The sequence below is a fragment of the Oratosquilla oratoria genome, chromosome 12 (genome assembly GCF_046742065.1).
Source record: "Oratosquilla oratoria isolate Oo_2021 chromosome 12, ASM4674206v1, whole genome shotgun sequence".
NCBI classification, from domain to species: Eukaryota; Metazoa; Arthropoda; class Malacostraca; order Stomatopoda; family Squillidae; genus Oratosquilla; species Oratosquilla oratoria.
Genome location: NC_134788.1, coordinates 72545383 through 72561648, shown reverse-complemented (window position 1 = coordinate 72561648; position 16266 = coordinate 72545383). Strand labels below are relative to the sequence as shown.

The window sequence follows — 16266 nt, the reverse complement described above, 5'->3', positions numbered from 1 at the left end:
ACAATCCTTTTGGCCAGGACACACATGACTAACCTCATCTGACTTATAGAATCTTCAAACTAAATCTTTGTGCTCTTCTGATGCCACTTTTCCTTTGCTCATGATTGGAATCTTTAGAAAAAGATTCCAAATTCTGATTTTAGTAAATGGCTCTCTCTCACCATATATGTTGTAGTTTGAAAAAAAAAAGTGGTTTCTTTAATTTAGTATGGGGAGAGAGTCAATACATGCAGTTTATGATTATTTGCTATCCAGGAATGACTTTTTCAATTTCTCAGATTGTGTTTCAGGTTTTGAAGCCTCACTTTCTGCCTCGCTATTAACATAAACACCATAACTGACCTCTAGGCTCTCCTTCAAATGTTTTTCTGGCATCTGATAGCTTACCATGAGCTTTGCACTTCTTCTGGCTCAATGATAACCCTTCTGAAAAGAAATAAAAATTCATACATTTACATTAATATACAGAGTAAAATTTTATACAAAATAATGTCATAGTTGTCATTACAATATATGATTTAATTGTTTAGCATTTTTAAAAATAAATGGATAACTTATAAGGAATATTTCTTCTCTCTCTCTCCACATGTATAATAATAATAATAATAAGTTTATTTGGCAAAGAATCAATATACATGAAATGCAGATAATGACAGGAACACACAGTTCAAAATGATAACTGCAACAAACATAAATTAGGTTAGCATCAATGGTGGGATTCAAATATTTTGTCATCCGGTTCTATATATATATATATATATATATATATGTCAAATTTGCATTATTTATGTCCACATGTTGATCCTGGATTCTAACAAATAAAATGATCAATCATAGCTATTTCCCAAATAAAATATGTAAGAAATTGTTAAACATCATATAATGATATAGAGGTAATGATAAACTTGATAATATGAAGATATATCTATGCAGCGGCGGCGCCAGGAATTTTTAATTGGGGAGGCTAAGCAAATTTTTTTGGGGGGCTAATAGTAATATGATAATACACATATATTATCCTCATTTCAGAAGGGGAGGGGTTTAATGGTTGGGCTATCTCTCAATGAGTGGTTTAAATTTTCAATTTGCTCATTTCAGTTGGGGGGATAATGGGGTAGATGGTAGTCGTTCGCCAAATTAGCAAAAAAGCCATTAGATATAGAGTATTAATTAAAATAGAAAAGCCCATATTTTGAACCTAGCTGCCAGTGTAATTTCCTTGAATTATTACGTCTTCATCTGGCAAAATTTGTAATTCAGTTATTTGCTAGAAATCGTAAAATTTTCAGGAAATGAATTCGTACGTTTTAATAAGTTATTGCTTTACTTTTTATCATGGTAACAAACCTGGTCACCACTTATGTAAATAAAATATGCACTAAATCACTAACGAAACGTACCTTTCAGGTACTTATCGGATACAGGAGACCAGTGACAATGACTGACAGCGACTAGCCAGTTAGCCGGTTCGCCGAACTAGTAAAATTCCGTGAGATGGTTCTAACGAACCGGTACGAACCGGTTGAATCCCACTACTGGTTAGCATATACATATATATATATATATGTATATAGAGAGAGAGAGAGATAAATATTACTTATGAGTTATCCATTTATTTTTAGAAATGCTAAACAATTAAATGCATACATTGCTATGCAAAAAATTACCAATTAAACAAAAATGGCATTGAAATAAAAAATATCTGGTGATTAAGAATGCAAACTGATTTAGAATACTTATATAAAGGAAAATTGTATACCATGCAGACAAAACCCAAATCATTTTTTTTTTCACTTTTTTTTTTTTTTACTGGTGTTTGGTCCAGAAGTGCTAGAAATTGTTCAATTGAAGTTAAAGGATTTTCTTCAACTGGGTATTCACTGTTCAGATCTCGATTTGAAGATATTATATCACTCAAATCACAGCTTGAAGATGATTTGAATAAATGTTGTTCAGTCTCATAGTTTTCAATGGTTCTAATTATTGTGGGGTTATTCATTATTAGTGTCCAACAGTTCACACACAACAATGAGTCTTTTTTCCATCTTCCATCACACTTTTCAATAAGCACATCAGTCAATTTTCTAAGATTGATTGTTATGCACTTATCCCAGTAAACATGGTTAAAATGGGCCGTTTCTAGTTTCCTTGCGGCATGTTAAGGCAGTTCGAGTTCTGTTTTGCCTTAAGCTAACTGTAACGGGGCCAGTTAAATGCTGCCATTTTATAACCGACTTTAAATTGTACCGTTATCATACCGGAATGCTACCGTTTAATCATAACGTACAAATGGGCCAGTTCTGGCCCGGTTAAGATAGATTGCAGTGTTTATAACGTTACATCTCGCGCCATTCCATCTACGGAGATAACGTCCGAGCCTTCGAAGCATGCTCCAAAGAGTTCCGATCTCACATTTTGAATCCAAAGAAACTACAAGAGCGTGTGTTTTTTCACGGGCTGATATATTTTTCATTTTGCTGTGTCGATTCCACTTTTTATTACCAGGTAACAAAGCAATGACATAACGTATACATTATAGCCTAGTGATTACACTTCAGTGGCAGCAGTTTGTTTGGTAATGATTTTATAGCGGGTCTGTTGCATTAAATTTCCTTGGGTGAGCGACAATGTGTAAGTCTGGCACTTTATCAGTTTATCAGACACTGGGCCTATAACGTTGTAAGCTATCAACGCCAGCTTAAGTAATTTCTATTTTAATTCCTGAATTTTGAAATTAGGTTAAGCAATATTATCATGTATAGTGTTGTTTATTAAAAGCCTCTAGGCCTAACAGTTATTAAAAACTCCAAAAAAACAATTCTACACCTACACTAGAATAATTCTATTATTAATATTACTAAACTAGTAGGCCTATAGTCAAAACATCTCAACCACAGCCTTTTTTATATCAGTTGTGGGCTCTATTTGATACTACTTGTTACTGTTACTAATACTAGTGAGTTGTGTTGGGTAAGGCTAGAGCTCTACTTATAAATTTATTGTTAGGTATAATCACTGAAGCATATCTGAGTTATTTGTTTATTGTGCTGTATAGAGCTGTATAAAATAATTCAAGTATTAAACAATTTAGTATTCAATATTTTTAAAAATTAGCAATGTCAATTTGGACAAAACGTCGAAAAATAAAAAATTATGTAAATCATCATTTAGAAAATATTATGAAGAAGTCTTCAGAAAATGTGGATAATGTTGATTCTAGTCATAACCAAAATGTTAACATTGTGAAAGTAGCACATAGTTTGCCATCTAGTTCTATTTATGTACAAAATAGTTAAATATAAAGATAGTAATGAGGTACATCAAACTTCACAAGAGTCTTATAAAGAAATGGTTGGCTTTGAAATTGAGGAAGACAATACTATCCTGCATGATAGTGATTGTCATAATAATTATGATTCTTCTGACTATGATTATGTATCATCCGATAATAATGGAAATGGTGACTCACAGACTTTTCAAATTGAGTTGATGGATTTATTGTCCAGATGGGCAGTACAGTCTAATGTAACTCATATTGCACTAAAAGAACTACTTAAAATTTTGAGTCTAGTACAACCATACCTCCCTAAAGATCCAAGAACACTCATTAAAATAGGGAAGATTGATCAAATTGTGCAAATACAAGGTGGTGAGTATTATCATTTTGGTGTTGCTACTGGTATATTAAATCAGCTGACATACCGTAGTGATTTACTGGAGCAAGTCGTACTAAAGTTACATATAATTATTGATGGTCTACCACTGTTTAAAAGTGCCAAAACTCAGTTTTGGCCTATTCTGGGGTTAATTCCAGGAACAGCAAAATCACAACCTTTTGCTATTGGTATATTTTGTGGTGATTCAAAGCCAGGTAGTGTTGAAGAATTTCTTTCTTATTTCATTGATGAAATGAGAGAGTTAAAGGTAAATGGAATAAAATATGAAGATAAGACCTATCAGGTAGTTATAAAGGCTTTTGTTTGTGATGCTCCAGCACGATCCTTTATCAAATGTATTAAAGGGCACACTGGCTATACTGGATGTGAAAAGTGTGACCAGTCTGGTGTTTTTGAGAAGAAAATAACATTTCCAGATACTAATGAACAGTTGCGCACTGACATAGCATTTGATGAAATGCATGATAGAGACCCCCACAAAGGAGAATCCCCTCTTAAAAGATTAGGTGTTGGTCTTGTGTCTCAAGTGCCTTTGGATTACATGCACCTTGTGTGTTTAGGAGTAATGAAGAAGCTGATTTGGCTTTGGTTGAAAGGACCATTGACTGTAAGAATAGGGAGACAAGTTAAAGATAGTATATCTGAAAGACTTCAAAGTTTAAGACAATTTATCCCTCGAGAATTTTCAAGAAAACCTCGTGGCTTAGATGATATTGATCGATGAAAAGCTACTGAATATAGATTGTTTCTGTTATATACAGGCTTGGTTTCATTAATTGACAGACTTCCTCTAGAAATATACCATAATTTCATGCTTCTATCTGCTGCTGTTCATATTTTAGCCAATCCCAAGCTAGCTTCAACTCATTGTGATTATGCACAGCAGCTTCTATTGTCATTTATTCAGCATTTCATGAGATTGTATGGTTCAGAGTTTGTGACCTACAATGTACATTCTCTAATGCATCTTCCTGATGATGTAAAGTTGCATGGACCTCTAGATTCATTTTCATCCTTCCCTTTTGAGAATTTTCTTGGAGCTTTGAAGAGAATGTTAAGAAAACCTAGTGGTGCATTACCCCAAATAATTAGGAGATTAACAGAAATTTCAAATATAATGCAGCCTCAGGTTGCTGCACATTTTCATCCTAAAGGCCAACATTATGACCTGTCCCAGCTCAGTATCTACTTTCAAAATATAAACAGTATGAATTTCATAATGGGAAATTTGTCATAAGTAGAAAAACAGGCAACAACTGTTTTCAAATTCAAGGCACAGTATGTTTGGTTCAAAATATTTTTAGCCAAAATGATGAAATTTTTGTAGTGTATAAACGTTTCATGACTTTGATTATCCAGTAGAATCTTCAAAATTGAATATTCATGCTGTTTCTAATTTACAGTGAATTGTTAGCAGCAAATGTTAAAGTCATATCAGGCAAGTATGTCTTACTGCCCAATTGTGCCAACTCTGCTGCAATTCCTCTAATACATTCATTTTAGCTGTCATTTTTATCTTTTATGTAAAATTACATTAGAACATTGAAATTGGGATTTTGTCTTAATTTATATATTCTTTGTTTCATGAGATAGTATTATTCTATTAAGATTTATATCAATATATATGGTGTTATACCATTTGGCTGAATCATTTTACCAAAGGTTGGGATAATGCATATCAGGTATTACTAAAAATTATAAAATAGTCATGTTTTGAGAATGTCTGAAACCCACTTTTCGACCTACCAGTGAACTGTAACTGTCAAATGCCAATATAATACTATGGATTAATATAGTATTTTTTGCCCTATTACCCCTCAAGCCTGTATTTACCTTATATTTAGCTTGAGCCCAAACAATTAATCTACATCATTCTATATATTTTGAGAATATAGTAATAATTAAAGGTATTAAACTGTGTTTAGAAAGACAAAAATATATGTACTATTAGTGGGTATTTTAACTTTAAATGGAAGTGTTCAGTGCAAATGCAGTAGAAAATATCCAAATGTTAGATACACAGTTTTACCAGTAATGTTTATTGTTAAAAGTAAAAGTAAGTTTTCACTTGGTGATGCCTAGAAACATTATCATTTTAAAAATAGATAGGGTTGTTGTTTCAAATAAATGATATCACGTAATACACAATTTAACCAAATGTCAATGCCTAAAACAAGGTTAAACTAAACTTTCTTGTAAAATGTCAGCTATGAATATAATTATTTGTATTCTGAACATGGTTAGAACTTAACAGCAGTCAGATATTTCTGTCATTATTGATTTTATGATACTATATCAAAGATTATGATTTATAAATAATACTATTTGCTGCCACTTGAAATTTTCTCTATGCTGTAAACAATACCTATGCCTAAGCTAATGTTAGCCTTTAATTGCCACAGAATGTATGTTATTGTCGCATTCACCAATAATAATACTGTTGAGATGGTCCCCAGTGGATGGATCCTGGGGCAGGATGAGACCTGGTGGCCAAAGAGTAAATCGTTGACAGCAATTACAAAGATGATAAAAGATAGGGTGGTGCCAGACCACACATGGGAGAGGCATAAGATGCGTGTCATCTGTGCGGCAGGTATGTAATATCTGATCATTCTTGGAATGACATAATTAAATTTGTGACATATGGACTGATTAACTCTTAATATATCCCCTCTCTGATTTTCCTTGGTACATTCAAGTTAAGTTTTTGTAATTGTAGTTGCTGTCGATTCTGTAATTGAGTATAAAACTTATTTTTAGACATTTTAAATGCTGAAGATATATCATATGTAAATTGATAAATAAATTCAGTCAGTTAAAATGATAAGAAATAATTGTTTCCCCCCATAATTATATCTCTTGATGAGACTTGAAGGTAAATATTCTTTGGTGGTAAATGACTTTGTTAGAATACATTCATTTGCAAAGATTTCATGTGATCTAATTCTAATAATAAAGTGTCCACTAAACTTTTGATTGTTTTTTTTTTACTTTACAGCTATTTTCCTTATTTATTATATCACCCCTTTGAATTCAGTTCATTTGCTGATTTTTTCTTTTGTTCTTAAAACTGCTGATAGTAAGTTACAAAGAATCTGTGTTCATTTTTTGGGTTATGGTATCTTTTAATTTGAAATATTCTCAGATTTTGTAATTGATAAGGCAGTTAAAAAACATGTGCCTCTTTATCACATTGGCTTTGAACAATTTTGAAATAATTCCCTAGAATTCTCCTATAATCTTAAATCATTTTTCTCCAATAAAACTCATATGAGGTTTTTGGTATTTTTTGCCCTCCAGATACATATGAAGATGGAAGACGGAAAGCAAGGGAGGCTGAAGAGACAGATAACCCTGTCAGCCAAGGTGAAGAGGAGCTTGGACGAGGAGCAAGAAGGTATAAATTGGTTTCATGTACTTTTAGCTTATCAGGTATAGCTGGCAGATAGCTGCGATCTGCAACTCCAAGCAAAAATATGATTATTTACATAATAGAGTGAAGGAGAAGTGTGAGGGGAGATAAATTGACAAAACCATAACCAAAAAGAGATATTACAATCTATTATTTAATCAATGTGAATTACATAAAGAACTGAGATGGAGCAATAACTATATATAATAGGCAGATTTGATATACAAAACAGGACATCCTCAAAAAGGGTAATAAATGAATGAAAAGTTTCTGTCCTGATTTATCTTGTGCCGGCTTTTCTGGATAATATATATATTATCAGATATATTTTGGTTGAAACCCTTATATATTGTATATTATCCTAATTTTGCAGGATAATGAAGCTGTTATTTTTTTATTTGTGAGTATGAATTAGTGGGAGGTGATTGGGGCTTCAATTGGTGATGGGTAACTTTTGTATTGCTTGTAAAATCCTATGCTTATATCTGACCTTAAATAATTCCTTATATTTAGTAGTTGGTTATATTACTCCATATACAAGAGATATATAATGGGATAATATTTGGATTTTATTGTTGTGTTCTTGTAGTAGTTAAGGTGTACTTAGTTACTGTGATTGTGGACCAAAATATTCAGTAGAATTACATTGATTTTAATTTGCTTTTCATAGGTATACATTTTTCATTTATTATTGACTTCATTCATTGTATGAATTTTAGAACTTGTGTGCCCATATTTTTGGTGCATACCCAGCTTCATTACTTATTTCAGATGTGATTTTCCTTATTGGATATTAATGTAGAAACGTTTTTTGTGTGTATTGTTTAGGAATGGTGAAAATCATGTTCTTTATTATAGGGGTGATTTGAATTTTTTGCAGGATTAGATCAAGATACCCTCCTAGTAGCGACGAGGAAGAGGACTATGTTCCAAAAGCAAAAAGAAAGTTGGCCAAAGCACCTGCAATCCAAAAGATGCCATCAGTTGTGTCAGTGAACATTGCGCAATTCGACACGTTTGACGATGCAGCGGGTGTGTCTGACATATTAATTGATACATCCAGCCTAGCTCCAACCAGTACCCCAATTAGAGTGTCAACAGCACCCGTTAGCTCAGGTATCATGTTCGACAATGCAGGGGGTGTGTCTGACATATTAATTCATACATCCAGCCTAGCTCCAACCAGTACCCCAATTAGAGCGTCAACAGCACCTGTTAACTCAGGTATCTGTTTATCTGTTAAACCTATTTCAGTCAATTTCTATCGAAAAAATAATATATTTAAAATTTCTTGCTTTGTTTTAAAAAATTATTCTTAGCACTAGTTCTGGTGGTAACTTTTACTGGTTTGAAGCTATGCCTGAGTTATTAACTTTTCCAAATAATATACATACATATACCAAGGCTTTTTCCCCCTTTAAGGGGGGGTAGCCAAAAAAGAACAAGGCATAAAATCACTCCCACCCTTTCCATCCCCACACCTGACTCCCCTCCACCCTCCCTCCCATCTTAGCCCTCCTGGATGATTATAGATGATAATATAGATTCTAATGGATGATAATATAGACTCTATGGATGATAATATAGATTCTACTTAATTTCAATTAAGGGCTGCTTATCATTTCTGTCATATGAATGATTGAATGTACTTCTCATTCTCAAAAGTTGTGAAATAATTTATTTTTATGCTAACCGAATGAGCTTAGTACAATGTTAATATTTTTTTTGTGTAAGATGCAAGATAATTTTAAAAATAAAAAGTTTATGGTATTCATTTTGCGTATTTTACCCTTTTTGCAGCACGAGATGTAGAGTTTCTTACCGTTTTAATGGAATTGAAACATGATCTGGAGGAGCTGCATGCTGAGGTGAGAGCCTGCAGGGCAGAGCTGCAGAAGCTCAATAAAACGAGCAGAAAGGTTGATGACGCTGAGCTTCCAATGCAGTTGCCACTCACCTCCTTAGAGGAGTTTGACGTATTCGAGGGCTGGTTAAATGAAGATAAAAAACACCAAAAGATATTGGTAAGAACGTTTTTTCAGTGTACGCTAGCTTTTCTGAAATTATCTAGATTAATATGCGACAAAAAAGGAGTACCACTCAGATGCATTTAATCGTTTGCCAATTACTTCTGTTAGAAAATTATGATGACTCTGTCCAAATATTGTATTTACCAACGTTTCTTATATTGTCTAGTGTCTGTAAAACGTACCTTATTTATTGTCATGTTTTACACGAGTACATACAATAGCATTTTAAGGATTGTTACTGGTAATTCTGACCCAACTACGATTGTGTCATTTTAGAGGGCACATTTTGTTGCTGCAGTTATTTTGTAGTAGGTGTCTCTTTGTTTTTAATTTATTATTGCTATTCGACTTTTAAATACTTTTTTTAGGCTCCATCTTGCTCCCTAACCCGGCTTCTCTTTCTAATAATTGTCTCTGCTTAAGTTTGTCATTCATAGTTCATTTCTGTGTAATACCTCTTCTACTTCAGGAGAACAAGCTCTGCTTGATTGGAGGCTTTGACCTACGGGACTGCGTCAGGAGGATGGGCTCTTCGCTACTAAGCCACCTGCTCCAGGTCAAATTCAACTGGATTGGAACGAAGGGCTGGAAGAGCAAGGATGATGCGGAGGCAAAACGGGGTTTTAAATCCACAACGCTGTCTACAGTCTGGATTGGTATGTTTTATCTTTGGTCTAAGAGAACTATTTTTTAATGAATATTGATATCGAAATACTGGTGATATGTATGGGGAATGAATAGCATCATTTTCGTTATTAATTTTTTATTCTTATTTACAGTTTGAGATTGTTGAAAGTGCATCAGATGCCCCTTGTTATATTAAACGAATAACCCGGGTATATGGGGGCCATTGGGGGGTTGTTTTTAATAATGTCAAGATTCTATATATCGACCCTATTTTGGTTTACTTGTTAGGGTGCTGAAATATGGTTTTGGGCACAATGATCACTAACGTAATTTATTGAAGTTATTAGCTATAGGTGTTTACACTGTCTATTTCACATGTTTCTGCATGATTGTTTTTTTTTGTTATATCCCTTTTGTCTTACTTTAGTAGGCATTTGAATAAATAAACGTCGAATTGGATCTATTTCTAATACTATGCATTTCTTGCAAGCTAGCAAGCAGTACTTACTGAAACCTAATCTTAGTACAAAAAACTTATAATTCCCCGTAAACGTTTTGAACTTTTATGTAGATCGAAGTCTACTTCAGCTTTCTTCACTTGTTTTAAGGAAAAATACTAACTTAGAGGTTCTGAATGTCTTATCAATTCTATTTGTTCAACTGATTTTTAAATATCTATTAACATAGTTAATTCTTTCCACTTTTCAGGTGCTATCCTCCGTTTAACTTGCATTGAAGGTGCTGTGCAAGCCCATGTAGAGCGGGAAATCATGATTTATCTGAGAAATGCCTCAGACAGATGTGGAGGCAGAAAAAGGAGGAAGCAGGACTCTGCTACATCCGTTTGATAATAGAAGTCTTAATTGGTCTTAGTTTAAAATAAGTATAATGCCATTAAGTCAGACCCAGTCGACACCTAGAAGTCAGATAACGTACAACATACATAGTTCTTCTGTACAATTGCAAATAAAATAATATTTGTTAAATTAATATTTCTTGTTATTGTGTATTCACCTGGTCTTTCACCAGGTCTTTGGATCACGTGTTGGACTCGTGATCGACAGCTATTACTATATATTAGACATTTGTGAAAATGACAATTGGTTCTAATGCATTTGCCTAATTCCAAACACTAAATTAAAATGTGAATGTAGTAGTTTCAGAGGGATTAGTTTGTTGAGTGTAGTTGGGAAGGCTTATGGGAGGATCTTGGTTGAGAGGATTAGGAGAGGAACAGATGGAGTAATTGGTGAGGAACAGTGTGGAATTAGGACAGGTAGAGGTTGTGTAGATCAGATCTTTGTGGTAAGACAGATATGTGAGAAAGCTATAGGAAAGGGGAATTATGTTTTTTGGGCTTTTATGGATCTGGAAAAGGCTTATGATAGGGTAGACAGAAAGGCACTGTGGGAGGTTATGAAGATATACGGGATAGGAGGAAAGCTTCTGGGAGCTGTCAAGAGTTTTTATGAGAATAGTAGAGCTTGTGTCAGGATTGGAAATGGAGAGGGTGAGTGGTTCGAGGTAAAGGTGGGACTTCATCAAGGATGCGTTATGTCACCCTGGCTGTTCAACTTATACATGGATGGGGTGGTGTGAGAGGTAAATGCAAGGGTAGTGGGCAAGGGATTGGAGATGGTTAAGAGACTGTGGGAAGTGCTTATAGGTGAACATGTCATAAAAGTTGTTCAATTTCTTTGGTGAACTTATGTATACTTACTCTATCGGAAAGAGTATTATTGCATACTAAATTGTTTTAGTAACATGTATATATTACGTGTAGTTAATTTTTTTCTTTCTTTTTTTTATGATAGTATCTGTAATCATTGAAGTATCCACAGGCATAGGTAATCAGCCTACTATGTAGGAAATGTCTTGGAAAAACAACTTCATTGAGTTAGATTTTTTCCTACTCTCTTTTATTCTTTTTTATGATTTTTTTATTTTGAATAGTAGAAACTTCAGTGAAAATCTGCTATGATAAATTAAACAAAAAAATTAAGTTACAGTTTCCTTTGTTTTTTTCTGATCAAATTAAAGAATTACTCTTTCTCTTTACAAATTCGAAAGAATGAATGAAATCGGACAAAAAGAAACAGAGATATGGCTATTTAAATATAAAAAACATAAACTTTTCAGGAGAGGCATTTAAAGTTTAAAGGAGCGCACCGGCATTTAAAATCCTCCGGCCGCGTACTCACTCGTGACATTGTCTATTTTTTTACGTTTCCGTTTAAAACTTTAAACAAAACTGAACTGGCTATCGAAAATTTGACTTAATTTCAATATACAGAATGTTTTTTCATGCAATGGGGTTGCCAGATGTCGCCAATAATTTATCTATTTCATTTTATATATAAGAACAGAAACGGAATTGAGCTGTAATATTTGGTCGAAGTGTTACAGCCATCATAGAGAATCTTTTGAATACCTGTTGGTAGAATAAAAGATAATACGATCGCATGCATGACTGGTAGGCTAACAGATACGCGACAGGGCGACATCCTTTCTCCTTTAGCTTTGAAGAGATACTGAGATCCTTGTGGTGATTGACGATTAGTGTTGGGCAAGTTGCCAGATATCTCCATATATATTAATTATAGTAAACAAAACAGAACTGGGTATCAAAATTTTGACTTTATTTCAATATACAGAATGTTTTTTCATGCAATGGGGTTGCCAGAGGTTGCCAAAAATTTATCTATTTTATTTTATATATAAGAAAAGAAACGGAATTGAGCTGTAATATTTGGCTAAAGTGTTACCACCATCATAGAGAATCTTTTGAAATGTTTACCTAAAATTCGTTGATTTTCCAGAATTTTTCGTGTTTTCGCGCCCTACAGTCCCTTAAAGAAAATGGAGAAAAGTGGGAGGTGAGCCAGTTGTTGTTTGCGGACGACACTGCGCTTGTGGCAGGATCGGAGGAGGGATTGAGGAAGTTGGTGACAGAGTTTGGGAGAGTATGTGATAGAAGAAAGCTAAAGATAAATGTGGGTAAAAGTAAGGTGATGAGATGTACAAGGGGTGAAAGTGGCAGGAGACTGGAAGTGAGCATTAAGGGAGAGCGACTGGAGGAAGTGGATAGTTTTAGATACTTGGGTGCAAATGTGGCAGGGAAAGGTGGAGTGAAAGTGGAGGTAGAATGTAGATTGAGAGAAGCGAGTAAATGCCTTGGTGGATTAAAGAGTGTGATGAGGAATAGACATTTGGGAATGGATGCTAAGAGGAGACTGTATGAAGGAGTGATTGTGCCAACAGCACTGTATGGGGTACAAACATGGAACATAAGAGAAGAAGAGAGAAGGAGTTTGAATGTGTTTGAGATGAGGTGTCTGAGAAGTATGATGGGGGTTACTAGGCTAGATAGAGTGAGAAATGAGGAGGTGAGGAGGAGAACAGGGGTGGAAAGGGAGCTGGGAGATAGGGTTGATGAAAGAATATTAGGATGGTTTGGACACATGGAAAGAATGAGTGAAGAAAGACTAGTAAAAGAGGTGTGGAAGGCAGATGTGGAGGGAGTGAACATGAGGGGGCGTCCTAGGATGAGGTGGATGGATGGGGTGAAGGGGGCTTTGGGGAAGAGGGGAATGTTTGTTGAGGAAGGACGGGAGAGGACAGGGGTGAATGGAGAGTGGTTGTATATGGATGATGTTATGATAGCATGAGGTGGAATGGGGGGGTGGATGGGGGGTGAGGTAGTGTGTGTGAGCAAAATTTGACGCAGCCCGAAGGGATTTCTCCCCGTCCTTTCATTTTATGCAATGGGGGGACAGAGAGGGGGGGGGTCGCCGATTTAATGAAGCGGCCTTGGTGTGGATGTGCTGTGTCTTGCGACACTGCTTCTGACCCAGGGCAGTGGACAAGGTGCAGGGATGACCCCTCATTCAGGAGGTGCTAAGATAAGAGGGAGGGTGGAGGGGTGTGGAGTGTATTCAGGGATGGAATGGGTGGGAATGATTTTATGCCTTTTTCTTTTTGGCTACCCCCCTTGTAAGGGGAAGCCTTGGTATATGTATGTATGTAAATTAAAATGATCATATGTAAAATGAAATTCTGCCGAAATATATGACCAATTTAACGGGTGTTGAGAATTTGTTTCCAAATTTGTTTATGTCTAGGATATATGCGATATGCAAAATATCAAAATGTAAGCTTATTAATATCAGAGACAAACGCCATGTTTACTATGTCTGTTTATAACGGACTGAGTTTTAGACAAAGGCTGTATAAACATTGACTAATCATTTGTGTGTGTGTTAGTCGCTGATAATTATAGTTTGTACATTCAATTTTGGCATCGTGTATATATAATAGTTATTCAAACAATTTTAGCAAATTTAGAAAATATGATTTCTCAGCACCGGTGATATTTGTGGTTAACCGTGAATGAGCCATTGCCGGGGGGGATAACATTTGCCATAACTGGGCTGTATCTGTATATAAATGGCTGCGTTAAGGGAATCTCAAAAAGGCCCAGAACCGGCGCGTTGTGGCCCAGTTACGGCTGCCGTAACCGGCCTGTTATTGGACTTGAACAGGCTCCATTAAGGAAAACCTGAAAGGGGCCAGAACTGGTCCCTTTGTTGAACAATGACGGCAGCCATAACCGGCCCGTTTAAAAGCCTGTGTGCAAACACTGCCGATGCCATTAAGGTTCCAAAACGGTACCGTTACGGCATAATGGCAAGCCTGAATAGGCCCACTTTTGGCTAAGAGGGAAACCAGAAATGGGCATAAAGTGGGCCATTTCGGGCATGTTTACTGGGATGTTTTTAGTAGTAGGGTCTTGGCAGTATTTCAAGTGCCGAACCATTGCATTTTGCTGAAAAGGCCTAATAGCCAAGATGTAGATATCACTATGAGTAATTTCTATAAATCTGTAAAAAAAAAAAAAAAAAAAAAAAAAAAAAAAAAAAAAAAAAAAAAAAAAAAAAAAAAACAATAAGGTGACATATTTTTTAATCCAGTTATAGATTATATTTGAATTCTTAAATATTCTATGAGGCTCATTAGAAAAGCATAACAACCAACCACACACACATTTCTGGCTGAAACTGTACTAACTTGTAGATCTAAACTACAACTATCTGTACTGATTCTGTACAAATAGCAACATGTTCCAAAAATTGCCAGATCATTCAGTACTTTATGAATTGACAAACATTTTGTAAATACATGGTGTTTACTTATAAGTTAATTACATGAAAATTACCAAGATAAACAACCTTATATGGCTGTTTATAATAGCCTAGAGATGTGCTTTATTTTTTTCATTAAAATAAAAATTCTAAATTAAGAGGAGGTGAATCAAATAGAGAAGAAAAGGTAAAAGGTGCAGATGGAGAGATGATAATGGAAGAGATGGCAATAAGAGGAAGATTGGAAAGTATTTTAGGGAGTTGCTCAATGTGAAGGAGGATAGGGAGGGAAAGGTAGTTGCAGTGGGTAGTGCTAAGAAAAGGACAGTGATGAGTGAGGAAAATGGAGGAGAAATAAGGAAAGATGAGGTGAAGGTAGTTGTTAAGATGATGAGAGCAGGTAAAGCACCTGGGTTGGATGGATGTCATGGAGAATGTCTAAAACAAAAAGGAGGTACAGTGATGGTGGACTGGGTGTTGACGTTATTTAATGCTTGTTTAAGAGAGGGTAGAGTGCCGGAGGACTGGAGAAGTGCCTGTATAGTTCCACTTTACAAGGGAAAAGGGGACATGTGTGAATGTAGTAGTTTCAGAGGGATCAGTTTGTTAAGTGTAGTTGGGAAGGCTTATGGGAGGGTCTTGATTGAGAGGATTAGGAGGAACAGAAGAGTAATTGGTGAGGAACAGTGTGGGTTTAGGACAAGTGGGGGTTGCATGGATCAGATTTTTGTGGTAAGACAGATTTGTGAGATGGATGTTTTTTGGGCTTTTTTGGATTTGGAAAAGGCTTACAACAGGGTAGAGAGGAAGGCACTGAGGGAGGTATTGCATTGATGTATTGAATCTTGGCTGTGATTTGAACAGTTCCTTCAATCCAATGGCCAGGGTGATATTTAGCCTATTTATAAGTTTTTTGAACTTCACTTGAATAGTAAAAGTGGTTATGTGCAAAACTTATTCCATTAACATTATCTAATAAAATAATATATTGACTTACAACGGAGTTGGGTATGAACAGAGTATGAGTACGGGAGTCAGAAATTCAATGCCCATGCATCTTAATTTATACTATGACCACACAACATCAGTGCCAAGGACAGGTGGCGATGCATGCCTACAGAAGCCTATTCTATCACTATGCCCAACTCCACACAATCTTTCTACTTTTTTATTTGTGTGTAAAGAAGGCTTATAAAATTTCAATTATTATCTAACTAATCAAATGGGGAAAGGTTCGTACATATACAAGGACACTACTTCGTAGTGTCATCTTGTTTATATGCCCTCTGACCTCCGAGGGGAGAAGGCTTCAATTTTGTACTCCTCCGCCACTGGCTTGCAGATCTCCTGCAACTAGTCATTCATCACAAGAAAAAACC

General features: G+C 35.3%; 2 protein-coding genes and 1 long non-coding RNA gene across 3 annotated transcripts in view; 2 read left to right on the top strand and 1 right to left on the bottom strand.

Annotated features, from left to right (window-relative positions):
* The window catches only part of LOC143032020 (uncharacterized), a 322508-nt gene that overhangs the window by 31632 nt on the left and 274610 nt on the right, over positions 1-16266 (top strand). The window lies entirely within an intron of this gene.
* Positions 1-16266, bottom strand: part of LOC143032019 (uncharacterized) — a 428918-nt gene that overhangs the window by 317610 nt on the left and 95042 nt on the right. The gene's annotated exons all lie outside the window — the stretch shown is intronic.
* Positions 1887-12199, top strand: LOC143032014 (uncharacterized). Its single transcript, XM_076196483.1, has 7 exons — positions 1887-2505; positions 6080-6270; positions 6978-7074; positions 7970-8205; positions 8890-9113; positions 9589-9775; positions 10455-12199. The coding sequence occupies exons 2-7, from the start codon at positions 6081-6083 to the stop codon at positions 10592-10594; spliced, it is 1074 nt and encodes a 357-aa protein (XP_076052598.1). The 5' UTR covers positions 1887-2505; position 6080; the 3' UTR covers positions 10595-12199.

Excerpts from the sequence above, each read along its gene's own strand:
- LOC143032014 (XM_076196483.1), top strand. The coding sequence starts at position 6,081 with ATGTATGTTATTGTCGCATTCACCAATAATAATACTGTTGAGATGGTC. Across the intron at positions 7,075-7,969 it reads CTTGGACGAGGAGCAAGAAG|GATTAGATCAAGATACCCTC; the intron begins GTATAAATTGGT and ends AATTTTTTGCAG. Across the intron at positions 8,206-8,889 it reads AACAGCACCCGTTAGCTCAG|CACGAGATGTAGAGTTTCTT; the intron begins GTATCATGTTCG and ends CCCTTTTTGCAG.